Raw genomic sequence first — 27,220 nt, forward strand, 5'->3', positions numbered from 1 at the left:
TCCTGAGCCGGAGCCAGTGTCTGTTCCTGAGCCGGAGCCAGTGTCTGTTCCTGAGCCGGAGCCAGTGTCTGTTCCTGAGCCGGAGCCAGTGTCTGTTCCTGAGCCGGAGCCAGTGTCTGTTCCTGAGCCGGAGCCAGTGTCTGTTCCTGAGCCGGAGCCAGTGTCTGTTCCTGAGCCGGAGCCAGTGTCTGTTCCTGAGCCGGAGCCAGTGTCTGTTCCTGAGCCGGAGCCAGTGTCTGTTCCTGAGCCGGAGCCAGTGTCTGTTCCTGAGCCGGAGCCAGTGTCTGTTCCTGAGCCGGAGCCAGTGTCTGTTCCTGAGCCGGAGCCAGTGTCTGTTCCTGAGCCGGAGCCAGTGTCTGTTCCTGAGCCGGAGCCAGTGTCTGTTCCTGAGCCGGAGCCAGTGTCTGTTCCTGAGCCGGAGCCAGTGTCTGTTCCTGAGCCGGAGCCAGTGTCTGTTCCTGAGCCGGAGCCAGTGTCTGTTCCTGAGCCTGAGCCGGTGGTGCCAGTTCCAGTGCCTGAGCCGGTGGTGCCAGTTCCAGTGCCCGAGCCCGAGGGGGTGTCTGAGCCGGTGGTGCCAGTTCCAGTGCCTGAGCCGGTGGTGCCAGTTCCTGTGCCTGAGCCGGTGGTGCCAGTTCCAGTGCCTGAGCCCGAGGGGTCGTCTCCGCCCTGGCCGCCCGAGGGGTCGTCTCCGCCCTGGCCGCCCGAGGGGTCGTCTCCGCCCTGGCCGCCCGAGGGAAAGTCTCCGCCCTGGCCGCCCGAGGGGTCGTCTCCGCCCTGGCCGCCCGAGGGGTCGTCTCCGCCCTGGCCGCCCGAGGGAAAGTCTCCGCCCTGGCCGCCCGAGGGAAAGTCACCGCCGTGGCCGCCCGAGGGAAAGTCTCCGCCCTGGCCGCCCGAGGGAAAGTCACCGCCCTGGCCGCCCGAGGGAAAGTCTCCGCCGTGGCCGCCCGAGGGACTGTCTGCTCCGCCCTGGCCGCCCGAGGGACTGTCTGCTCCGCCCTGGCCGCCCGAGGGACTGTCTGCTCCGCCTTGGCCGCCCGATGGACTGTCTGCTCTGCCCTGGTCGCCCGATGAACTGTCTTCACCGCCCTGGCCGCCCGAGGGGTCTTCACCGCCCCGGCCGCCCAATGATCTGTCGTCTCCGTCCTGGCTGCCCGAGGGACTGTTCGCTTCGCCTCGGCCGCCCGATGAACTGTTTGCTTCGCCCTGTTCCCCCTCTGTACTGTCTGTGTCACCCTGGCCCCCTTTGAGTCTGTTACCCCCTGTTTCTGTGTCCCTTCATGGACCTGGCCCCCCGTCCCTCCCCCTGATCCTCCACCTTGCCACCTCCCTCCTGAACTTTTGTTTTGTTCTGTGTCCGGTCTTGGAGTGTCTGGGAGCCACTCCGTAGAGGGGGGGTTATGTCACAGTGTCTGGTTGTGTTCCCCTGGTATCCACTAGATGTCCTCCTTTCCCCACGGTGTCATTCAAGAACTACCTTTCCCACAATTCCTGTTTGTATGATTGCACAGGTGTTTGTTATCTGTTCCCAGCTGTTTCTCGTTGTCATCTAGTTTGTTCCTGTATTTAAAGCCCTGTTTGTTCCATGTCCTGTGTGTATCGTTGTTTATGTCACACCGCGTTTGGTTTACCGTGTTCCCTGCCTGAGTCTGTTTGTTGTTTTTGTACTGCCTGTCTGGATATCGAACCCTGCCTGTTTGACTACTCTTTTGGATTACCCTTAATAAACCTCAATTTGACTGCACTTGGATCCACCTTGCTTTTTCCCTTGAGCGGATCGTGACAATTTCGGGCAACAACACTGCTGATTCTTATATCATTCGGTTCAGGAACTTGTTTTCTGTGTCTTTTCTATTAGAAAGAGTAAAAACAGACTTTAATATCAATCCGCGAGCGGTAATCAGGTCAACACAATGAAAAAAAAAAAAAGAGAGATGTCAGCCGTGTTTAGATGTCTGTGGTGATTTTTTCTTGTCATAGCCAATATTTTAAGAACTGCTTATTTGTTTTGTAGCTTAGTATTCTGCCAATAATATTATTAACTTATTTTAAGGACATTTTTGGCCTGCTACGTGTTATTTGCTGGATGGTAACGTTAATGCGTTGTTTTGACATCTGACATGATAACGGAGAATAGCTGCTTGCTTAAACAGTTTGCTTGATATTAATCTCGGTGGAATTGCCCCAAATTATGATTTAACCGGTTTTATTGCAGATTATTTTCTGGAGGATGATTGTGATGATGAACAGGACACATTCTTTGAATTTGTCCTGTTTGAGGAATTTGTTAATAATGAGATATTTTAAAGAATGTTGGTAACCAGACAGTTGGCGGCACCTATGGAAGTCAATGGGGTCCGTCAACTGTCTGGTTATTAACATTCTTTAAAATATCTTATTTTGTGTTCAGCAGTAGAAAGAAACTCATACAGGTTTGGAACAACATCAGGGTGAGTAAATGATGACAGAATTGTAGTTTTTGGGTAAACTGTCCCTTGAAATTGTATTTGTTTATTTATTTTTTACTCCAGATTTATTCAATGTTACACCGTGGGCCAGTAAGAGAATGATAATTTCAGCGAATGAGAAATGTTATGTTATTTAATTGATATATTATTGACATTTCACTGATATTACATTTTATTAATAAAGTTATACAAATCATTCCACTGAATTGACATGGTAATTGTTGCTACGATCAAGCTCTTGTGGTTTCCCCATTCGTTTCAATGTTTTTATGCTTTTAGCTTTTTGGACATGTACATCATAATAAATAGACCTGTTTTACAAAACTTTAATAATTTTTCCACTGATGTGTCATATATCACTAAAAAGGGGAGAATCTCAGCTTTAATGTGTTATATGGCACATATGCAGGATAACTATGGATCAAATGTGTTGCAGTTTTAACAAATAACTTATTTTTAAATTGGAATTTCTCAAAAATATGATTTTCTGAGCCCAAATTTGAGCAAATCTTTGACACGGCCTTACTCAGTCAATATTAAAGATATCAAGGTTATATTTTCACAGAATGTTCTTTACATTGTGTAGGATGATTTTATGTAGAAAACAATGAATTACAAAAAAATGACTTTAGCTGGGTTTTCACAGGCAGGGTCACATATGTTTTTAAACTTGTAGATTTAAATACAATTTTTAATATTTTGAGACAAAGGTCTTAATTAATGATTTTCAGTTTTTTTCAATGTAATTAAAGCAACACCTTATCAATAACAGAAGAATATGTAAAAGTATGGTATTTGGGGCAAAAGGCACAATTATTAACATAATTAATAGCTGGCTGCAGGGCCGTTTGTAGGCATAGGAAATCTAGGTGGTCGCCAATGAGCGCATGTCTGGCACTTTAGCAGGGGTGTGTGTAAGCTGTGTCATAGCCACCTTGGAATATGGTTTCCGCCCCCACTGGTGAGTACTGTCAATCTGATGATTCCTATATGCCATTGGATCATAGGGTGCTTCTCAATATCCCTCCTCGTCTCCTCGCTCCTCCGTCCTATGCCCCGGAAACCGATCGAGCTCAGCCATCTTGAAGGACATCTCAACTCTCTAATTGCACCGCGAGGAGGCGAGGATCGAGGAGCTTCCCGAGGAGTCTCGAGCGAGGAGTGAGTAGTCGAGGATCGAGGAGCTTCCCGAGGAGTCTCGAGCGAGGAGTGAGGAGTCGAGGATCGAGGAGCTTCCCGAGGAGTTTCGAGCGAGGAGTGAGTCGTCGAGGATCGAGGAGCTTCCCGAGGAGTCTCGAGCGAGGAGTGAGGAGTCGAGGATCGAGGAGCTTCCCGAGGAGTCTCGAGCGAGGAGTGAGGAGTCGAGGATCGAGGAGCTTCCCGAGGAGTCTCGAGCGAGGAGTGAGGAGTCGAGGATCGAGGAGCTTCCCGAGGAGTCTCGAGCGAGGAGTGAGTCGTCGAGGATCGAGGAGCTTCCCGAGGAGTCTCGATCGAGGAGCTTCCCGAGGAGTCTCGAGCGAGGAGTGAGGAGTCGAGGATCGAGGAGCTTCCCGAGGAGTCTCGAGCGAGGAGTGAGGAGTCGAGGATCGAGGAGCTTCCCGAGGAGTCTCGAGCGAAGGAGTGAGTCGTCGAGGATCGAGGAGCTTCCCGAGGAGTCTTGAGCGAGGAGTGAGGAGTCGAGGATCGAGGAGCTTCCCGAGGAGTCTCGAGCGAGGAGTGAGTCGTCGAGGATCGAGGAGCTTCCCGAGGAGTCTCGAGCGAGGAGTGAGGAGTCGAGGATCGAGGAGCTTCCCGAGGAGTCTTGAGCGAGGAGTGAGGAGTCGAGGATCGAGGAGCTTCCCGAGGAGTCTCGAGCGAAGGAGTGAGTCGTCGAGGATCGAGGAGCTTCCCGAGGAGTCTCGAGCGAGGAGTGAGGAGTCGAGGATCGAGGAGCTTCCCGAGGAGTCTCGAGCGAGGAGTGAGGAGTTGAGGATCGAGGAGCTTCCCGAGGAGTCTCGAGCGAGGAGTGAGGAGTCGAGGATCGAGGAGCTTCCCGAGGAGTCTCGAGCGAGGAGTGAGTCGTCGAGGATCGAGGAGCTTCCCGAGGAGTCTCGAGCGAGGAGTGAGGAGTTGAGGATCGAGGAGCTTCCCGAGGAGTCTTGAGCGAGGAGTGAGGAGTCGAGGATCGAGGAGCTTCCCGAGGAGTCTCGAGCGAGGAGTGAGTCGTCGAGGATCGAGGAGCTTCCCGAGGAGTGAGGAGTCGAGGATCGAGGAGCTTCCCGAGGAGTCTTGAGCGAGGAGTGAGGAGTTGAGGATCGAGGAGCTTCCCGAGGAGTCTTGAGCGAGGAGTGAGTCGTCGAGGATCGAGGAGCTTCCCGAGGAGTCTTGAGCGAGGAGTGAGGAGTCGAGGATCGAGGAGCTTCCCGAGGAGTCTCGAGCGAAGGAGTGAGTCGTCGAGGATCGAGGAGCTTCCCGAGGAGTCTCGAGCGAGGAGTGAGGAGTCGAGGATCGAGGAGCTTCCCGAGGAGTCTTGAGCGAGGAGTGAGGAGTCGAGGATCGAGGAGCTTCCCGAGGAGTCTCGAGCGAAGGAGTGAGTCGTCGAGGATCGAGGAGCTTCCCGAGGAGTCTCGAGCGAGGAGTGAGGAGTCGAGGATCGAGGAGCTTCCCGAGGAGTCTCGAGCGAGGAGTGAGGAGTTGAGGATCGAGGAGCTTCCCGAGGAGTCTCGAGCGAGGAGTGAGGAGTTGAGGATCGAGGAGCTTCCCGAGGAGTCTTGAGCGAGGAGTGAGGAGTCGAGGATCGAGGAGCTTCCCGAGGAGTCTCGAGCGAGGAGTGAGTCGTCGAGGATCGAGGAGCTTCCCGAGGAGTCTCGAGCGAGGAGTGAGTCGTCGAGGATCGAGGAGCTTCCCGAGGAGTCTCGAGCGAGGAGTGAGGAGTCGAGGATCGAGGAGCTTCCCGAGGAGTCTTGAGCGAGGAGTGAGGAGTTGAGGATCGAGGAGCTTCCCGAGGAGTCTTGAGCGAGGAGTGAGTCGTCGAGGATCGAGGAGCTTCCCGAGGAGTCTTGAGCGAGGAGTGAGGAGTCGAGGATCGAGGAGCTTCCCGAGGAGTCTCGAGCGAGGAGTGAGGAGTCGAGGATCGAGGAGCTTCCCGAGGAGTCTCGAGCGAGGAGTGAGGAGTTGAGGATCGAGGAGCTTCCCGAGGAGTCTTGAGCGAGGAGTGAGGAGTCGAGGATCGAGGAGCTTCCCGAGGAGTCTCGAGCGAGGAGTGAGTCGTCGAGGATCGAGGAGCTTCCCGAGGAGTCTCGAGCGAGGAGTGAGTCGTCGAGGATCGAGGAGCTTCCCGAGGAGTCTCGAGCGAGGAGTGAGGAGTCGAGGATCGAGGAGCTTCCCGAGGAGTCTCGAGCGAGGAGTGAGGAGTCGAGGATCGAGGAGCTTCCCGAGGAGTCTCGAGCGAGGAGTGAGGAGTCGAGGATCGAGGAGCTTCCCGAGGAGTCTCGAGCGAGGAGTGAGGAGTCGAGGATCGAGGAGCTTCCCGAGGAGTCTCGAGCGAGGAGTGAGTCGTCGAGGATCGAGGAGCTTCCCGAGGAGTCTCGAGCGAGGAGTGAGGAGTTGAGGATCGAGGAGCTTCCCGAGGAGTCTTGAGCGAGGAGTGAGGAGTCGAGGATCGAGGAGCTTCCCGAGGAGTCTCGAGCGAGGAGTGAGTCGTCGAGGATCGAGGAGCTTCCCGAGGAGTGAGGAGTCGAGGATCGAGGAGCTTCCCGAGGAGTCTTGAGCGAGGAGTGAGGAGTTGAGGATCGAGGAGCTTCCCGAGGAGTCTTGAGCGAGGAGTGAGTCGTCGAGGATCGAGGAGCTTCCCGAGGAGTCTTGAGCGAGGAGTGAGGAGTCGAGGATCGAGGAGCTTCCCGAGGAGTCTCGAGCGAAGGAGTGAGTCGTCGAGGATCGAGGAGCTTCCCGAGGAGTCTCGAGCGAGGAGTGAGGAGTCGAGGATCGAGGAGCTTCCCGAGGAGTCTTGAGCGAGGAGTGAGGAGTCGAGGATCGAGGAGCTTCCCGAGGAGTCTCGAGCGAAGGAGTGAGTCGTCGAGGATCGAGGAGCTTCCCGAGGAGTCTCGAGCGAGGAGTGAGGAGTCGAGGATCGAGGAGCTTCCCGAGGAGTCTCGAGCGAGGAGTGAGGAGTTGAGGATCGAGGAGCTTCCCGAGGAGTCTCGAGCGAGGAGTGAGGAGTTGAGGATCGAGGAGCTTCCCGAGGAGTCTTGAGCGAGGAGTGAGGAGTCGAGGATCGAGGAGCTTCCCGAGGAGTCTCGAGCGAGGAGTGAGTCGTCGAGGATCGAGGAGCTTCCCGAGGAGTCTCGAGCGAGGAGTGAGTCGTCGAGGATCGAGGAGCTTCCCGAGGAGTCTCGAGCGAGGAGTGAGGAGTCGAGGATCGAGGAGCTTCCCGAGGAGTCTTGAGCGAGGAGTGAGGAGTTGAGGATCGAGGAGCTTCCCGAGGAGTCTTGAGCGAGGAGTGAGTCGTCGAGGATCGAGGAGCTTCCCGAGGAGTCTTGAGCGAGGAGTGAGGAGTCGAGGATCGAGGAGCTTCCCGAGGAGTCTCGAGCGAGGAGTGAGGAGTCGAGGATCGAGGAGCTTCCCGAGGAGTCTCGAGCGAGGAGTGAGGAGTTGAGGATCGAGGAGCTTCCCGAGGAGTCTTGAGCGAGGAGTGAGGAGTCGAGGATCGAGGAGCTTCCCGAGGAGTCTCGAGCGAGGAGTGAGTCGTCGAGGATCGAGGAGCTTCCCGAGGAGTCTCGAGCGAGGAGTGAGTCGTCGAGGATCGAGGAGCTTCCCGAGGAGTCTCGAGCGAGGAGTGAGGAGTCGAGGATCGAGGAGCTTCCCGAGGAGTCTCGAGCGAGGAGTGAGGAGTCGAGGATCGAGGAGCTTCCCGAGGAGTCTCGAGCGAGGAGTGAGGAGTCGAGGATCGAGGAGCTTCCCGAGGAGTCTCGAGCGAGGAGTGAGGAGTCGAGGATCGAGGAGCTTCCCGAGGAGTCTCAATTCGTATCGCACGTATCAATTCTCCTCCCCCTTCAGTCTTAAAAGTGGCGTTTCCATTCTTATTATGCTTTTACACAACAGTTTGACTCGGGTAGATTAACAGAAATATGGAGGTTATAAAATGACAAAATGATTTGAATTTGAATTGTGTGAATTTCATTGACAAGTGTAATTTAACAAAATGGAATATTATGTGGAATTTTAAATAATTCTGAATTTGTTTTCTTTAAATGAATATTGAACATTTGAAATGTAATGAATTGAAATGTTTTTATTGCTGAATTTTATAGACATGTATTTTCAAACAGCTATTTTTTGTTCTGAATTCTTAGACTGCAAAAATTTAATTTTTAAAAATACAGATTCAAGTTTTCAAGATGAAGAAGAAATTCGGAACTTCAAATTCAGTTTTGTAAAATTAAAACCGCGGAAAATTCAGATCTTACAGAAAGTAGGTCACAGGTCATCCACAGGGAAGAGTAAAAGGTCACCGAAAGTGAAAGTCAGTAGGGGAAGGGCAAACTCTGATTACGTGGTTGCAGCGCTGCACGCGACCGGCGCCTGAGCTGAGCCTGCATGAGCGGCCTAGAAGGAGATTGTGGCGGTTGTCGGGTGAGACGACTCAGCGTTGTCGGAAAAGTGAGTTTGTGATGTACAACAAACGAACGATCTTCATCAGGGTTCCAGACTGCGACCATTTTTTGAGAATGTGCGAGTTAAAATTGTATGTGGTCGCATTTGTGCATGAATTTTCCTGCATTGAACTTGTTTTAGCGCCAAAGTGAATTTTTGTCCCTCCAAAGTCTTATTTGATTGGTGTGTAATGCAGATGAACTGCTGCTTGTGTCAGGGCGCATGTTTAACTGAAAGAACAAGCAGAGAGAGAGAGAGAGAGAGAGAGAGAGAGAGAGAGAGAGAGAGAGAGAGAGAGAGAGCCCCGGTCGCGCACACGTACAAGTGTAAACAAGACTTCACCGTCTCCAAACTAAGCGCTGTCTTGCTCGCTCTCCCTCGCACATATTAATCATAATAAAACGACATGGTGGTAAAAGGTCGGAAGACCAAAAGTTTCATGTGGAGTGAATTGTGAGCAACAGGTCAGAGCAACTGCCCCTCAAAATTCCTGTGCACGTCCCTGGTAGAGGATCTCAGAAAAGTCGAACGGAGCATTTTGGCTGCACTGCAGTAGTTTTCTGCAGCAAAACGAAGTTGTCCAGTTGTTTTTTTGATAATGAACATGCTGCGATGTGAAGCACCGCCAGAACTGATACTATGTTGTGTGAGAGCGCGATGTAGTATGTAATGTAATGCATATTATAAGCTAGCATGAGTAATAAAATGATTTCTCTCTGTCCAGATTTGACTGTAATAATAAGGCTAAAACGGACACTTTAAATTGACTTGTCAAATTAACAAAAAACAAAAACTCAGAATCTCAAGTTTGACAAAAGCAGTCAGTAATAATGTTAAATATTGTCTATATGCAAGTGCAAAACCCAATACAATTAAATTATTGTCTGAAAGCAATGTACACAGCCATGTTTATAGATTTATGAAGGGATACAGCCATCTAGTGGTTACACCTTGGTACTACAGATGATAAAAGGTTCATAATTTAGAGGTAAATATAAGTAGGCTACTGTAAAATCCCCTTATAGTACTCATTTCTGTTTTCCTCTATTGAAAATGATTAGTGATATTTATTTACTCAATAATATTTATGATGATTATTAGTGATACAACATAGGAGTTATGCGCATGTGTTTGTATTGGGTGTACGTGTGCAGACATCATACCCTGCAAAAACACATTTCCGGGAGATGACACAATAGCCTTCATAATAATAATAATAATAATAATAATAATAAAATATTATTGGCCACTATTATATTCATTCGTGTAAGCTGGCTAACACAGGTTTGTTCATTAGCATTCGTGCGCAGAAAGTGAAAGTGATGTAGTTGAGTGTGCCGAAGAAAGAGCCGAGTGTCTCCACTAAATCTGAAGGCAAGTGGTCACAGAAGACGCATATGATAATATCAGGTGTGACGGTAATGCGTCTTGGCTGACACTTGTGATCGGATCACTGCAATCACATCTTTATATCAGGTGGAACCAGGCTCTCTTTCGCTCGCTCGATTGCTGGGATATTGTATATAGTTTGGGGGTTGAGGGCCTCTAGAAACCCCTGAGTCTGGGGGCCTGTGTAGACCCTAACCCGCTCCTGTACACAGGGGACGTTCACGCGTCAATCAGTAACAAACACTGCACTGAATCAGCCCTTATTCTTATATATACAGACCCTTTCCAAAAAATTAGAATATCATGGAAAAGTTTATTTATTTCCATAATTCCATTCAAAACGTTAAACTTCCATAGATTATAGATTCAGGGCCCACACCTTAAACGATTTGAAGTATTTAGTTGTTTATTTGTACATAATTTGGGCTTCCAGCTCATAAAACCCACGAAAACAGGATTTAAAAAAATTAGAATATTACATGAAATCATACAGTAATTACACAGTGATACCATGGTCACTGAACCAGGTGTTGGTTCTTTTGGCAGTGTGGGCCGGTGCAAATCCTGCTGGAAAATTAAGGATATTCTAATTTTTTTAAATCCTGTTTTCGTGGGTTTTATGAGCTGGAAGCCCAAATTATGTACAAATAAACAACTAAATACTTCAAATCGTTTAAGTTGTGGGCCCTGAATCTATAATCTATGGAAGTTTAACGTTTTGAATGGAATTATGGAAATAAATAAACTTTTCCATGATATTCTAATTTTTTGGAAAGGGTCTGTATATATATATATATATTATATATATTATACTGTATATAGTATATAATCTTATAAAGGGCTATATAGGCATCTAGTTGCTACAGAATGGTATTACTGATATTCTTATTAACAAATATATACAAATATAATTTAGAAACACTTCAGAATTATATTTGTATATATTTATTAATAAGGATTACATTTTCAAATGATATTTGTATGTATTTGTTAATAAGGATTTCACCTAGAGCTTTGAAATGGCTAGGAACGGCCCTGGCTGACTTTTCCATTCGTTGACATGACATGGTTAGATTCAGATGGTAAATAATATTTTATTTATTTATTTTTATTTGTTTATTTGATAGGGACAATGCACATTAATGAACATCTGCATCGAAACAACAAAAACAGACGTAAACATGCCGGATTATAGACACAGGGCTAATTTACATCCGTAGTCCCTAGGCAAATTACAGAAATACAGAGATTATAACATACAAAATGACAAAAAAAAAAAAAAAATGAATATCATATATTAACCTTAGAGATAAATCACCATATTTATACTGAAACCATCATATTTAAAAATAAGATATTAATCATATCATATAATAAAATACCATGTCATTTTACTACTGTAAATCTATATTAAATTATTATGGGATCTCCTTCAATACTTTCAGAATATTTGCTTTTTGAAATAGTTTTGTTTCTGTATTTTTGTTTTTGTTTAGTTTTTTTGTCATTTTTTCTTCTGATGTGTAATTGTTCCCAACATTGTTTTTAATCATTATTTAGTGTTTCAGATGGACTTAAACTGACTTAATTATTTGATTGTCCCGACCTGAAGACATGCTTTCTATATAGTCATTGAGAACAAGTGAAATAAACAGAAAATACTACAAACTTAGCTAAAGTGATTATTTTGAGCAAGTATTAAATTAGACGATATTAAACCCATATTATTTTATTTGCAGTATTTGTATCAATACTGTGTCTGTGAGGTAAAAGACCTCACCACCTCATACATTTATAAGATTTTTTAAACAAAATGAAACAATTTTTATGATTTACTTTCACACAAAATCTGTTGCTCCATCAATGTTCAATGCAAACAGTTTTTTTCTTCTGCAATCATACACTCTGGGAGGAGCGAAAAGCAAATGTTTTCTTAAGGTGTGCCTTTAGCCCCGCTGTATCCGATATAATCATAGCTGTTTATTCCCTAGTTGCTAATTTGGATATGTATATTTAGACTACTATATTTAAGGACTACTTTGTCAAATTTGAGATCGTTTTTGTTTGTTTGTTGTTTTTTTGTTAAGTTAGTTTGAAGTGTCAAACTATTATTGTTACAGTCAAATCACACAAAGACACGGAGAAAGCATTTTGTTCCTCATACACTTGCTACATATAACCGCTTCTTCAGTCACACAGAAGTAATCAGAACGTTTACTATGGGCTATATTTTAAAATGTGTAATTAAGTGATTACATATCATTTACTTGTTTATTTAATTATCCATTTAATAATTTACTTGATTTGACAGGAAATGGCTCGTGAAATGTGAATCGTTGTCCATCAGTTTGCAAGCAATTGGTGATAAAGGAACATGCTTGTATCTGCCCCTACATCAGAACAAAACAATAGTCATAAAACCCTCCATAATAAGCTTTCAAACACAAAGCCCAGATGCTCTTTCTATTCTCCCCCAGTTTCCGTGTGTTATTTTGTAAAGGAGTGTAATGTACCTCTTGAAGTCGAAGTCAATAGTGGAATGTTTTGCCTGCAGAAGAGCCCATAGACACCAGAACAAATGAGCCACCTGGAGACAAAGCGAAGTGGTCTTATATTAGATCATTTACGAACATGGCAACAACATATTATCCAGCTTCTGAAAATGACCCTGGACATGCACTTTCATCTTTAATTGTTTGTTAAGCACACAACTTTTAATATTTAATGTTCTGTTAACCTCAGTGCAATAATGAAATGACTTTAATTTCAGCACTGAATGATGAATGCTATATAAAATGTATTGATAATATTTTCTGAATATCAAATCTTTTAAACCCCAACTAAACAAGCCCAAGGCAACAGACAGAACCCAAACTCCATCAGGTGACAGTATTATTATATAGTGATATATTATTATATTATAGAGTGACTGGATATATATCAAGAGTGGTGTATATCAAGAATGAGAACAAAAAACAAAGAAAAGTTCAGGCAAGTCAGGTGCCATCTAGTTTGTTCTGAACCGACAATCAATATAGATAAAACATATTTTCCCTCCAATTGTTTTTCACCACTGTTTGACATTATGTTTTTCCAACCTCTTCCCGCCTCCCAAAAATACTCACCAAGGAGAACTTGCAGACCTGCACATAAAGTTCCAGAACCTCTTCCCTGGACACGGTTGAGTCCACAGCATTGCAGCTCTTGAAACTCTCCAGATACGCAGAGAGCCAATCAAACTGAAGCTCGCGACTCGGGTACAGGCTCGAGTCAACGTTATCGATACCTCAAAATACAATCCACAGACAAATGATCACTTAGTGTGTTAGACAGGAGTAGAATTCAGAACTTTTAAAGTTGGTTATAGATCAAATTTTTATTTTATCTTTATTGTTGTTATTATTATTATTATTATTATTATTATTTGTACCTGCAAATTCATTGAAATGGTTTCCAATATCATAAGCTTGGTAATTAAAATCAGCATATTCATAGTCAATGAATTTTACTGTGCCTACAGTCAGAAAAAAAAAATACATAGTTTAGTTATTATGAGTCAATGGAAACCGTCTCGGGTTACGACTGTAACCCTTGTTCCCTTTCGAGGGAACTCGAACTGCGTCGATACGACACATTGGGGAACGCCCCCAGTGTAGCGGCTCTGAAGCATGAATGAAACTAGGCCAATCGTGATTGCTGTTGCGTCATGACGTAACGTGTGACGGCATACACAGAAACTTACAAAGGAAACTTACAAAGGGCACACACAAGCGTCAGCTTCTGTGATGAAGCAAGCACTCCCAGGCAGCGTCAATACGACACATTGGGGAATGAGTACCCACTATGCCACAATGAGCCCTGCCTGTCCCAGTGTGAAGCTGTGCACAGGCACACTTAGGACAAGAGCACTAGAGTGCCTGGCATAGAACGGATGTCCAGACTGTAAAATTGTATAAAAGTGGCCCATCCTGCTGCATCACACACTTCTTGGACCGTAGGCCGTGCCACATTCGATGGTACTTTAGGCAGATAGCCCGGCCTGGGATGCAAGATAGCCCTAACGTCGCCTGAAGTAAACTCCAGGCACCCATGAGATAACGAGACACCTGAAGATCTCCTACTCTCAGAGAAGAGAAGAGAAGTAATGGCTAGCAAAAAGGCTACCTTGAGGGAAAGATTATTGGCCTTAGTCGACTCCAGAGGATCGAAGGGGGCCTCAGCCAGCCCTTCGAGAACAACTGCCAGGTCCCAAGTGGGAACTCTGATTTGAGCCGCAGGGCTCATCCTCCAAGCCCCACGAAGGAAACGTACTACCAACTGATGTTTACCCAGAGGCCCATCACCCAGCGGAGCATGGGAAGCCGAAATGGCAGCCACGTACACCTCGAGTGTGGATAGAGTCTTGGAGGAACTCCAGCACTGAAGCCGTCGGGCAGTTAACAGGGTCCACCTCACGCTCTCTACACCATACAGTAAGTAAACATTCCATTTTAGGCCGTACAATTTCCTCATGGAGGGAGCTCTAGAGCCAAGTATGGTCTCCACTACTCCTGCTGAAATGCCGGCCTCTCTGTACTGAGCCCCCTCAGGGGCCAGATGCATAGTTTCCATAGCTCTGGCCGAGGGTGAAATATTGAGCCCTCTGCCTGCGTCAGGAGGTCCCTCTTAATGGGAATCTGCCATGGAGGGCCTTCTAGAAGTGATATGTCGGAGAACCACACTCGGGCCGGCCACAATGGGGCTAGTAGTAGTAGACTGACCCTGTCGCGATGGACCCTCTCTAGGACCCCCGGAGCAGAGCGATCGGGGGAAAATCGTACAGACGCAGCCTCGGCCACGTCTGCACCATGGCATCCAACCCCAGCGGCGCTTGATACGTGAGGGAGAACCACAGTGTGTTGTCTCTCGAGATTCAAAATAGATCCACTTCCACTGGGCAGAACCTCTGACATATCGGCAACTCCACCTTGGGGTGAAGTTTCCATTTCCTGGGCTTCAGCCCCTGCCTCGACAGGATGTCTGCTCCCTGATTTTGATCCCCTGGAATGTATGTTGCTCTGAGAGACAACAAGTCTCCCCTGGGACCACAGGAGGATCTGATGCACCAGTCTGCATAGAGGACGTGACCTCAGACCCCCCTGGTGATTTATATAGGCCACCACAGACATATTGTCTGACCTCACAAGGATGTGTTGACCTATGAGGTCTGGCAGGAAACTCCTCAGAGCTCAGAACACCGCCAACATTTCCAGGCAATGTATGTGCCACGAGGAATGATGGGACTGCCATAGACCTCTCGTAAATGCGGCCGTCCTTGACCGCGCCCCAGCCCGTGAGGGAGGCGTCTGTCGAAACGGCTTCCTGGCGACATGACTCTCCCAATACAGGACCTTGGGACAGAAACCAAGTTTTTCTTCCACATAGATAGGGAACAAAGGCATCTGCACGTAACCCTGATCATGCGGAACGGGTTCCTCCCCTCAGGGAAAACCCCTTGGTTTTCAACCACCACTGCAGGGCACTGTGCAGCAGGCCGAATGGAATGACGTTTGACGCTGCTGCCCTAACACTCTCTGAAAATGTTTTACAGTGATGGCTTGGCCTAGCTTTATCCTCATCACCATGGCCAGGATGGACTCAATCTGTGCAGGAGACAATTGTGCCTGCATTATGACCGAGTCCCACACAACTCCCAGGAACGTGGTTCTCTGGGCTAGTGCCATCACTTTTTCATGTTGAGTCTCAACCACAGACTCTGGATGAGGGCAAGGACAACATCTCGATGCCGAACTGCCAGGTCTTGTGACTGGGCCATAATAAGCCAGTCGTTGACGTAATTTAGCACCCTGATACCCTGAAGCCTCTGCAGAGCTAGAGCTGCATCCATGCATTTTGTAAATGTGTGAGGGGAGATAGCTAAGCCGAATAGAAGAACCTGATATTGGAACGCTTCGCCCCCGAAAGCGAACCTTAGGGAACTTCCTGTGAGATGGAAGGTTGGAAATGTGGAAATATTCGTACTTCAGATCTATTGTGACAAACTAATCCTCGGATTGAATTTGATTCACTATGGTTGGAATCGTGAGCATCTTGAACCCGAACTTCCTCAGAGACCGAATTAAGTGCCTCAGACCGAATATTGTACGCAATCCTCCCATCCTTCTTGGGAACTACCTGGGAACAACCTGTCTAGTGGAGGAACATGTTCTATGGCCTCCTTTACCAACAGGGAGTTTACTTCTTGTTCCAAATTCCCAACCCTGCTCTGGGTCGACTGCAGTCCAAACCACCCCATTGAATTTCGGTGGGCGGATTTAGATTTTTCTAAGCATCTAAATATTTTACCAAGAGAACCAGCCTCTCGAGGCTGATTTTGGGTATTGTACGAGATTCATTCTCGACCTCCTGAAGCAGGTTTTAATAAAAAATGTTTCTCTGTGTGCGAACGCTGCCTGGCCGCAAGCCTGTGGGGTAGGCTCTAGAAGCGATGCTCTCTTTTTGTGCCTGTCTGTAGGCAGGGGAGCTGGTGGATGGCTGCGGCTGCCCACTGGGGGCAGACTTCTTAGATTTAGAGCGGTGAGGGAGATATTGTCTAAAGGCTGCAGACTGTTTTTTTGCCTCCTGAAATCTGCCGACAATGGTATTTATGGCGTAGGAACAGGCCAGAAGGTGACGAAATCGGTGCATCAAGGAGGAAAGCCCTATCCTTCTCCTTCATGCCCAACAGATTTAACCAGAAATGTCTCTCAGAGACCACCATAACGACCGATAGCGCGGGTTGTTTCCTTGGCGACCGACAGACAGACAGTTCGCTGGGAACCGATGTGCCCCGAAGCGCACTTGATTCCACCCGAGGCATCATCCTATAACCGTTCTCTCTCACCCCCACAATATTGCTGTAATATAATACTGGGGGGTTGGAAATTCGAGAGGAATAAGGTTTGTTCCACGATTTACACAAATCGTTATGTAAATCTCGAAAAAATGGCAAACCCTAGCAATGAGGTTGTTCTCTACGCTGCAGGAAGCGCAGACAAAAAGTAAATTAGATGAGCGCTTCCTGCAGCGTGGGCACATCGGTTCCCAGCGATCTGTCGGTCGCCAAGGAAGCAACCCACGCTATCGGTCGTTATGGTGGTCTCTGAGAGACATTTATGGTTAAATCTGTCGGGCATGAAGGAGAAGGATAGGGCTTTCCTCCTTGATGCACCGATTTCTTCACCTTCTCCTGCCTTTCATGTGGCCAGCTGATATTTAACTGGTCCACAGCGCGAGAAACAACCTCCACCAGCTCCTCCAGATCCATTTGCGAGCTCCATGATGAACGCCACCGGGGTTTGCCAGCCTGGCCATTCTCATTAAAAATAGCCAGACGAGAGCGCAGCACCCCCCGAGAGCTGCCTGCGCGTGCTGCGCTCCCTAACAATGTACACACAATTGGTGTGTGTCCCCACCCGTGATGTAGCGAGGGCAGGGATGCACACACAGCTTGTAACTTTGACTCGCCATATGTACACACACATATATATATATATATATATATATATATATATATAGATATAGTACTTGTGTGAATATTGAGACAGACAACACCAAATAAGACAGACACGTCAACAGAGAGCGATTGCTGAAGAACAGAAAGCTGACGCTTGTGTGTGCCGGCGTCCCTTTGTAAGCTTCCATGAACGGCGTCACACGTAACGTCATGACGCAACAGCAATCACGATTGGCCTAGTTTCATTCATGCTTCAGAGACGCTACGCTGGGGGGTGTTCCCAATGTGTTGTATCGATGCAGTTCTCGTTCCCTCGAACGGGAACAATACCAGAGGCAATTTAATAATATACAATATGCTAATGAGTGTCGAAATTATACAGTATATATGTATTATGGCTTCACATTAGATCACTGTATTAGAATACGCCACAAAAATCTGCTATAAAAGTTAATTGCATACAGTATATCATACACAAATTAAAATGACCTGAATTTCAGTTATAAAACTAGTGCAAGATGATATATTGATATATGATCTTTCATCCAGTAACGCCACACAAAGCATGGCAGAGCAGGTCCTCTACTTGTGTTCTTGAGCGCTCACTATATCTCTGACGTTTGCTGTGAGCCTGTTGAGTTTTCTGTGAATGTCTTAAGCAAGAGCCTGTACTGGTTTAGCAGTGTAAGCAGAACATTTATCCTGCAAGTACTCATGACTTTAACATTCTGAGTGTAACTTTCTAGATTGTTTATATTTTTTCAGAACAATAGTATTTAATTTACATTCATATAGAGGTCAGTGGCCAAGACTGTTCGATCTAAACCAGCTCAGTCCTGTTCCTGGAGCTCTAATCCTGATCCAACACACCTGAACCAGCTCATGAAGAGCTTCAAGAACACTTGTAATGCAGACAGGTGTGTTGCAGAAAGGTAGATCTCAGGAACACTTGTAATGCAGACAGGTGTGTTGCAGAAATGTAGATCTCAGGAACACTTGTAATACAGACAGGTGTGTTGCAGAAAGGTAGATCTCAGGAACACTTGTAATGCAGACAGGTGTGTTGCAGAAAGGTAGATCTCAGGAACACTTGTAATGCAGACAGGTGTGTTGCAGAAAGGTAGATCTCAGGAACACTTGTAATGCAGACAGGTGTGTTGCAGAAAGGTAGATCTCAGGAACACTTGTAATGCAGACAGGTGTGTTGCAGAAAGGTAGATCTCAGGAACACTTGTAATGCAGACAGGTGTGTTGCAGAAAGGTAGATCTCAGGAACACTTGTAATGCAGACAGGTGTGTTGCAGAAAGGTAGATCTCAGGAACACTTGTAATGCAGACAGGTGTGTTGCAGAAAGGTAGATCTCAGGAACACTTGTAATGCAGACAGGTGTGTTGCAGAAAGGTAGATCTCAGGAACACTTGTAATGCAGACAGGTGTGTTGCAGAAAGGTAGATCTCAGGAACACTTGTAATGCAGACAGGTGTGTTGCAGAAAGGTAGATCTCAGGAACACTTGTAATACAGACAGGTGTGTTGCAGAAAGGTAGATCTCAGGAACACTTGTAATACAGACAGGTGTGTTGCAGAAAGGTAGATCTCAGGAAGACTTGTAATACAGACAGGTGTGTTAGAGAAAGGTAGATCTCAGGAACACTTGTAATACAGACAGGTGTGTTGCAGAAAGGTAGATCTCAGGAACACTTGTAATGCAGACAGGTGTGTTGCAGAAAGGTAGATCTCAGGAACACTTGTAATGCAGACAGGTGTGTTGCAGAAAGGTAGATCTCAGGAACACTTGTAATGCAGACAGGTGTGTTGCAGAAAGGTAGATCTCAGGAACACTTGTAATGCAGACAGGTGTGTTGCAGAAAGGTAGATCTCAGGAACACGTGTAATGCAGACAGGTGTGTTGCAGAAAGGTAGATCTCAGGAACACTTGTAATGCAGACAGGTGTGTTGCAGAAAGGTAGATCTCAGGAACACTTGTAATGCAGACAGGTGTGTTGCAGAAAGGTAGATCTCAGGAACACTTGTAATGCAGACAGGTGTGTTGCAGAAAGGTAGATCTCAGGAACACTTGTAATGCAGACAGGTGTGTTGCAGAAAGGTAGATCTCAGGAACACTTGTAATGCAGACAGGTGTGTTGCAGAAAGGTAGATCTCAGGAACACTTGTAATGCAGACAGGTGTGTTGCAGAAAGGTAGATCTCAGGAACACTTGTAATGCAGACAGGTGTGTTGCAGAAAGGTAGATCTCAGGAACACTTGTAATGCAGACAGGTGTGTTGCAGAAAGGTAGATCTCAGGAACACTTGTAATGCAGACACGTGTGTTGCAGAAAGGTAGATCTCAGGAACACTTGTAATACAGACAGGTGCGTTGCAGAAAGGTAGATCTCAGGAACACTTGTAATGCAGACAGGTGCGTTGCAGAAAGGTAGATCTCAGGAACACTTGTAATGCAGACAGGTGCGTTGCAGAAAGGTAGATCTCAGGAACACTTGTAATGCAGACAGGTGTGTTGCAGAAAGGTAGATCTCAGGAACACTTGTAATACAGACAGGTGTGTTGCAGAAAGGTAGATCTCAGGAACACTTGTAATGCAGACAGGTGTGTTGCAGAAAGGTAGATCTCAGGAACACTTGTAATGCAGACAGGTGTGTTGCAGAAAGGTAGATCTCAGGAACACTTGTAATGCAGACAGGTGTGTTGCAGAAAGGTAGATCTCAGGAACACTTGTAATGCAGACAGGTGTGTTGCAGAAAGGTAGATCTCAGGAACACTTGTAATGCAGACAGGTGTGTTGCAGAAAGGTAGATCTCAGGAACACTTGTAATACAGACAGGTGTGTTGCAGAAAGGTAGATCTCAGGAACACTTGTAATGCAGACAGGTGTGTTGCAGAAAGGTAGATCTCAGGAACACTTGTAATGCAGACAGGTGTGTTGCAGAAAGGTAGATCTCAGGAACACTTGTAATGCAGACAGGTGTGTTGCATAAAAGTTAGATCTCAGGAACACTTGTAATGCAGATAGGTGTGTTGCAGAAAGGTAGATCTCAGGAACACTTGTAATACAGACAGGTGTGTTGCAGAAAGGTAGATCTCAGGAACACTTGTAATGCAGACAGGTGTGTTGCAGAAAGGTAGATCTCAGGAACACTTGTAATGCAGACAGGTGTGTTGCAGAAAGGTAGATCTCAGGAACACTTGTAATGCAGACAGGTGTGTTGCAGAAAGGTAGATCTCAGGAACACTTGTAATGCAGACAGGTGTGTTGCAGAAAGGTAGATCTCAGGAACACTTGTAATGCAGACAGGTGTGTTGCAGAAAGGTAGATCTCAGGAACACTTGTAATGCAGACAGGTGTGTTGCAGAAAGGTAGATCTCAGGAACACTTGTAATGCAGACAGGTGTGTTGCAGAAAGGTAGATCTCAGGAACACTTGTAATGCAGACAGGTGTGTTGCAGAAAGGTAGATCTCAGGAACACTTGTAATACAGACAGGTGTGTTGCAGAAAGGTAGATCTCAGGAACAGGATTGGCACATCTGATCTAAATGTTCAAACTTTAAGAAGCTTAATTAGAACTAACTTAGGGGCTGTTTTCAACAAAAAAACGTAAAACTTTTTATGCATTTTGACCATTTGTTTACATGACAACGGTGTTTTGAGTGCCTAAAAACGCAAAGTTTTGAAAACGGGTTTCAAAGTGCAAGTTTTTGAGAACGGTCTCTGTGTAAACAACAAAAATGTGAATCTCTGAAGACGATGACGTCATGCTCATGCGTATTATGTGTTCAGTCTATAGTGTTTATGGCCTGGCAGCAGGCACCTTACAGCGTTTTTAGTCATTTTCGCGCATCTGTGTGAGTGAGGATAGTTTTGACAATAGTGTCGTCTATACGTGGAAAACTCAAAGGAAAAACTTCTCCGTTTTAAGCATCTCGTTGTCGCGTAAACTTACCCTTAAGCTCCACTTCCAATAATAATAATGTTAGTCACCTTCTTCTTTGTTATAGATGACATTTTTGGTCAGGAGGTCATTGTGACACAGCACTACTGGGGAGTTGGTGTGGGTGAGAAGAGTCTTCAGCTCCTCCATCTCGGAGATGATGATTGTAAGGTTAGGCGTCTCCACATGAGCACTGGACCTGAATAATAATAATAATAATAATAATACATTTTATTTGGCCAACGCCTTTCTAAATACCCAAGGACATCTTACATGTTTCGGAGGACATAAAAGAAGGAAACAAATCAAAATACATTTTAATTCATAGTAGGCTTATACATGTTACAAATAAGGCAAATCTGAAAAGCGCTAAGAAGGCCAGAAGCACAATAAAAGAGTGTCAAGAGGGTTACTATGGCGATGTAGAACTAAAATGTTCTAAAGATTAAAAGCTTTCTTAAAGAGATAGGTCTTTAACAATTTTTTAAATGAATTGACTGTGTCTGCCTGTCGAATGTGGGAGGGGAGGGCATTCCAAAGTCTTGGAGCAGCGCAACTGAAGGCCCTGGCCCCCATGCTGGAGAGGCGGAATTAGGGGGTGACAAGGAGGCCAGTCGAGGAAGAGCGGAGGGAGCGTGTAGGAACATATCCTGATAGGAGGTCATAAATGTAGCTGGGTGCAAGATTATGAAGTGCTTTGTAGGTGATGACGAGGGTCTTAAAATCAATACGGAAGTGCACAGGGAGCCAATGTAGAGTGATAAGGATAGGTGTAATGTGTTCAGATGGTCTGGTACCAGTGAGGATTCGAGCGGTGGAATTCTGAATAAGTTGAAGTCTATTTATCAGCTTAGAAGGGAGACCGATGAGAAGGGAGTTGCAATAATCCAGACGTGACGTGACAAGGGCATGAATTAGGGTTTCAGTGCTGGCTTGTGTCAATGAGGGTCTAAGTCTAGAGATATTTCGGAGGTGAAAGAACGAGGTCCGGGTAAGTGATTTAATCTGAGATTTGAATGAAAGGGAACTGTCCAGAATGACACCAAGGCTTTTGACTTGAGTTGACAGAGGGACCGTGATCTCATCTATGGTTAAATTGAGGTTTTGCTGTTTTGAGAGAGTAGAAGCACACGCGAGAACATCTGAACACTTATGCAGCTCTATTATTATGGATTCAACTGAGAATTACCATTCTTTGTTTGTTTGTTTCAAACCGAGATCATGATTCTGAACAGATTCAGACAGAAACAGACAGAAATTTTTTTTATTAGAGGTTATTTTTTTCTTTATTTTTTTTGTAATCAGCGCCGCCGCTCCCACCACGCGCTGTGCGTAGGGCACCAAGTGCTGAGGGGGCACCAAAAATAGCCTAATGAAAAAATAATAATTATAATGCCGATATTATTTCATTAGCCTATAGAAATATTATTAGGCACATTTTAGCCATGTATATGTAACAAAAAAGGGGGAACAAGATAATTGAATTGCTCTAGCTCTAGTCTAGAAAGTACCGTTGTTAAGTACTGTTAGGGTCCAAAGGTGCATGAAAGACATGGGCCAAGTCTCTGAGGAAAATCCTGAGAGAAGTCTGAGTCCAAGCAACAGCACCAGAACGTTTAGCAATATGTCAAAACATCATAAGTCAAGCATAAAAGAAATTCACTTAACACTGTACACAGGTCAGTGATGGAGGCCCAAAACAGTTGAATCACCATCTCCCCTCAACACCTGGGACCTTAGCAAACACCTTCTTCTTCTCTCCCTCTCTTTAAAGAAACCACGTCCTAGCCACAACATTCTCACCGCTAACCCCTAGGGGCTGGGATGTACATTACACCCCTGTAACAGTAGAAGTAGTACTACTAATAATAATAATAATCATAATAAGATCATCTCAGCTTTATGGAATTTTAGACCAGTCAAAAAAAATGATTTCAGATCCACATTACTCTGGGAGCCCCTCCACACACACACACACAGACACTCTCATACACACACACACACACACACACATACACACACACACACCTCAGAACACCTGCAGATAACCACGACTATGAACAGCCATGATCAACAGAGCTCCGACACACACACACACACACCTGCAGATAGCCTGAACAATGGAGCTCAGATATTATGGTTCGCCATGGCAACAGCACCAACAAAAGATGTCTGCATACTTCAATACGTAAATATGTATTGAGTACGTAAGTTTAACTCCTAATCACTGTTATAATATCAGAAACTGGCAGAACTGTAAGTTATTCGCACAGACACAGAGCTTGAGCTGAAGATGAAGTATAGAAGCAGAATTCATCAGGTAAAGCTCTAAGCACACACGCTTCATGGGTGTAGACTACATGACTTTACAGACATTTGACATATTAAATACATATCCTTTCAATGCGCAGCAGCTTTTTCCACATAGTCTAATGCTCTTGTCACATAATTAAATGTTCTTTAATCCCACATGTAACATTTCTTAATTAGGCTAATGAAATTAGCATGTGACGTGTCCTCAGCCAACAGAAGGGTTGGGGTCAGAAGTGAACACCACACTGCCGGATGAGGAGGAGATGCTCAATACCACAGGACAACTGCTGCTTTTGTATTTGTAGGAAATAAAGATGACCAAATAAAGTGTGAATAATGAGTGTTTATTTAACAGCTGTCCATTCGTCTCATTTCCGGAAGGTATGATGCATGTCATCAGTGCATTAATGTTTAAGATGTTTTCTCAGAACATGACTTAATGTAATGCTGCTTTGAAAGCTTTTGTCTGATGATAATCACTGAAGATGTAATAATGTAAGACAATTGTAATGTTCCAATAATGTGGAATTCACCTTTTACATATCCATCCATTTTCCAAAACGCTTGATTTGTGTAGAGTATTAGAGATCATGTCCTGTCAAATATGAATCACTATGTTTCGTAACTCTGAGATGATCTGACCTGTGCTGTTGAGGAGCATCAGAACTCTGGACCAGGCTCAGGAACTGGGACAGTCTAGGCCACAGCACTGGTGTCACTGGTGGGCCCTTTCCCATTTCTCCACACTTTATGGAATGGATTTTTCCCATTTCTGTTGCAATCAATCTACAGTCAATGAGAAGTGTCATTTCGGTTGATCATATTGAGAAAATAAAGTAGCAATAATAAAAAAGAGACATCAGCTTTCCTCTGTCTAAGGTATTTTAGGTAGCCAAAACTATCAGCCAGATTAGGGCTAACAACTTTACCAAGGATACAACTCAAATATATTCCTAGAGATCCAAAGTGTGTTGGTCAAGGATGCTCAACAGAAGCTCTGCGGGTTCATCAGCCTTGTTCAGTACCTGGCACTGTTCTGGCCGTGTGAAATGTGTGTGTGTGTGTGTGTGTGTGTGTGTGTGTGTGTGTGTGTGTGTGAGTGTCCTCAGACCTGTAGACGGAGGGTGTGTGTGTGTGTGTGTGTGTGTGTGTGTGTGTGAGTGTCCTCAGACCTGTAGACGGAGGGCTGTCTCAGCAGCGTGTCGTCCAGCACGACTCCTCTGATGAACTCGTAGCAGATGCCGTTGCTGAAGCTGCAGAAGAGCTCCGGCCCGCAGCCGTGTGTGTGGAGCACCTGGAACATCTCCAGCTCCTTCTCCCGGTCCAGGAACAGCTCCGTCCTCTGCCCGTACACCCTCACCAGTACAACTGGGTCTTCAGCCATAGAGCCCACGTAGCAGCCCATCAGCTGGTTGGTGATGCCCTCCGTGAAAGCCTAGGTTCATTAAAACAGTATTCAAATAAAACAGTTCTTCAAATTAAAGTCCAGTCTGTTATTGACTGTAATTATGCACATGAATCATATGGGACTACTTTTGGAAACTGATTGTTAATTTAACCTATACTGTTGTGAAGGCCAATAAGGCGCATGCTAGCAGATTCCTGTCTGTAATGTTTCTAGTGTGTTTTGGTCGTGTTTTTATGTGTATTGCCTGTGACTGTCATGAACAAGAGCTTCTAGATATTGCACTATCGATCAACTTAGATCCTTAGATCAACTTAACTCTCGTCTGCCAAGGGATCACACTTGAATCCGAGAGAAGACAATATATTAGAGACCTACAGCTACAGTGGATAACTCAGAATGTAATCACTGGGCTAAAGTCTTATCTTCAGTGTCCCGCCTGCATTAGGGTTATATCAAGACTGAGACTGGAGATCATTCGAGTAGGAAAAGAGAAGGAGTTGGACTGTGACGAAGATAACAACAGCTCACCCGTATCCCCCTGCCTTCACTGCTTACGGGAAACATTCAGTCCTTGTGAAATAGACTTGATGAGCTACAGGGAAGCTTCTGCAGGACGGGCTGGGACAGGCAATCCTTCACCTGTGCAGTATATCACTTGTGCTATAGTATTGGGTCTTACTTGTGCAATACTTTCACCCCGACGCACATTCATGAGAGCACCACAACGTGTGTGTGTGTGTGTGTGTGTGTGTGTGTGTGTGTGGCAGAGGTGTGGACTCGAGTCATGTGACTTGGACTCGAGTCAGACTCGAGTCATGAATTTGATGACTTCAGACTCGACTCGACAAAATGTACAAAGACTTGCAACTCGACTTGGACTTTAACATCAATGACTCGTGACTTCACTTAGACTTGCGCCTTTTGACTCGAGAAGACTTGCTACTTCCCATGAAAACTGGGGAAAAAATGTTCACACGGCCGCGCCGCTCTCGGTTTATCTGCATTTGTGAAAAATTGCACCACCTGTATGCATGCAGAGAGCACACGCGCTGCCTGCACGACATCCAATCACTGTAGTCCCACGTTGTTTTGATTCGACAGCATCTAAGCAGGCACATTGCAAGACAACCAATGAAGCGCAACAAGCAACAACGCATGCTACGAATTTGAACGAATGCTAAGCACCTTATCGGATGTACCATAACTTACTAGCTGCTACAGAGCTGCCAACTCTCTCGCATTCACCGTGAGACACACACAATTTACACTTTTCACACGCTCTCACGCCACACATCCATTTTCTCACGCACAGAAAAATCGCGAAGCAAAGAGGACACGGAGACCGACAGACTAGACAGAGCAGGTTACTTACGATATAAAAAAATCTCTGCTCTCAGATTCTGTCACTTTTATTACGAAATTCAGACAATAAATACCGTTTTGGCGTTTGTAAATGTGACACGACAGATCCCTAGCGGCACGTGAACCGATCATCTCTAGCTGATAGTAAATAACGTTAAACACGAATGAACACTGTTGAAAGGTACAGTACAACTTACCGAAATGTATATTCCTCATACATAATATCGACCCATCAATCAAAGGGGTCAATAAAACAGTTGGAGAACAATTATGTCACATAACATTTACCTCAGGAAAGCCATTTAATGACCATAATAGGCTATAGCACGTTAGTTGGCTATAAAAAGAGAGCTATAGAGAGTATTTTGCTAAATATGTGTACTATATTACGTTTATTATATTTTTACTTATATCATTAAATAAAGTTGTTGTTATTAATTTAATTTGTGTTATTTTTAACCTTAAATAATACTGCCAGCTGATATGGCTCTCTGTATGTTTACAGCATTAGGTGAGTTGTTTTTTTCTTGAGAAAAATTAATGCCTATCTTGTGTACCTTACCTAATATTTATCCAAATGAGTCAATATTAAATCAAATCACAATAACTGAATTGAACTGAAATAATAAAAAAGCGTAGCTTACCAGAAATTGAACCATGTAAACATTGTAACATGTTGTCACTAAACCTAATAAAATTCAGTTTAGTTACTAAAATGTTTTGACAATCACAATACACTTATTGTGATGCAAAAATTACATCACAATTATTAATAATTGCATCACAATTGCATCCCCCACTGAAGTCAATAGGACCCAGAAACTGCCTGGTTACTGACATTCTTCTAAATATCTTCCTTTCTGTTCAGCAGAAGAAATAAATTCATGTGAAATTTTTAATTATTAATTAAATAGCTGTCAAAGGAGCCCCCAAATGTCCCCAGGAACATTTATATTCTTTTATCAGTATAGGATAAACTGATATTTTAGGATGAATTGTAAAAGATATTTACTAGGAATAAATTTTGTTATAAATAATATTTTGTTCCTCTGTGACCCTAACCCACGAGGAAGTGCAGCGGAACATAAGGGTTAACTGATTTATCTATTTTATTTCTTTATTTTCTTAAATAATAATAAAGTAACGTGCACTCTGTTCTCTTTGTGTTTCACTAGCCGCGTTTCCATTACCCTTCAAATTGCACAAA

General features: G+C 45.2%; 1 protein-coding gene across 1 annotated transcript in view; it reads right to left on the minus strand.

The window, feature by feature from the left end:
* LOC308700360 (ethanolamine kinase 1-like) overlaps nucleotides 1-27,220 on the minus strand; it is a 45,013-nt gene that overhangs the window by 11,877 nt on the left and 5,916 nt on the right. Inside the window, exons 2-7 of the mRNA XM_081381957.1 lie at nucleotides 24,416-24,678; nucleotides 23,886-24,029; nucleotides 20,981-21,129; nucleotides 12,916-12,999; nucleotides 12,611-12,771; nucleotides 11,999-12,072 (exon numbers count right to left, since the gene is read on the minus strand). Of these exons, the coding sequence (XP_081238083.1) occupies nucleotides 11,999-12,072; nucleotides 12,611-12,771; nucleotides 12,916-12,999; nucleotides 20,981-21,129; nucleotides 23,886-24,029; nucleotides 24,416-24,678 (875 nt within the window). The remainder of the gene's footprint in view (nucleotides 1-11,998; nucleotides 12,073-12,610; nucleotides 12,772-12,915; nucleotides 13,000-20,980; nucleotides 21,130-23,885; nucleotides 24,030-24,415; nucleotides 24,679-27,220) is intronic.

Source organism: Scardinius erythrophthalmus (genome assembly GCF_964197995.2).
Source record: "Scardinius erythrophthalmus genome assembly, chromosome: 13".
NCBI lineage: Eukaryota > Metazoa > Chordata > Actinopteri > Cypriniformes > Leuciscidae > Scardinius > Scardinius erythrophthalmus.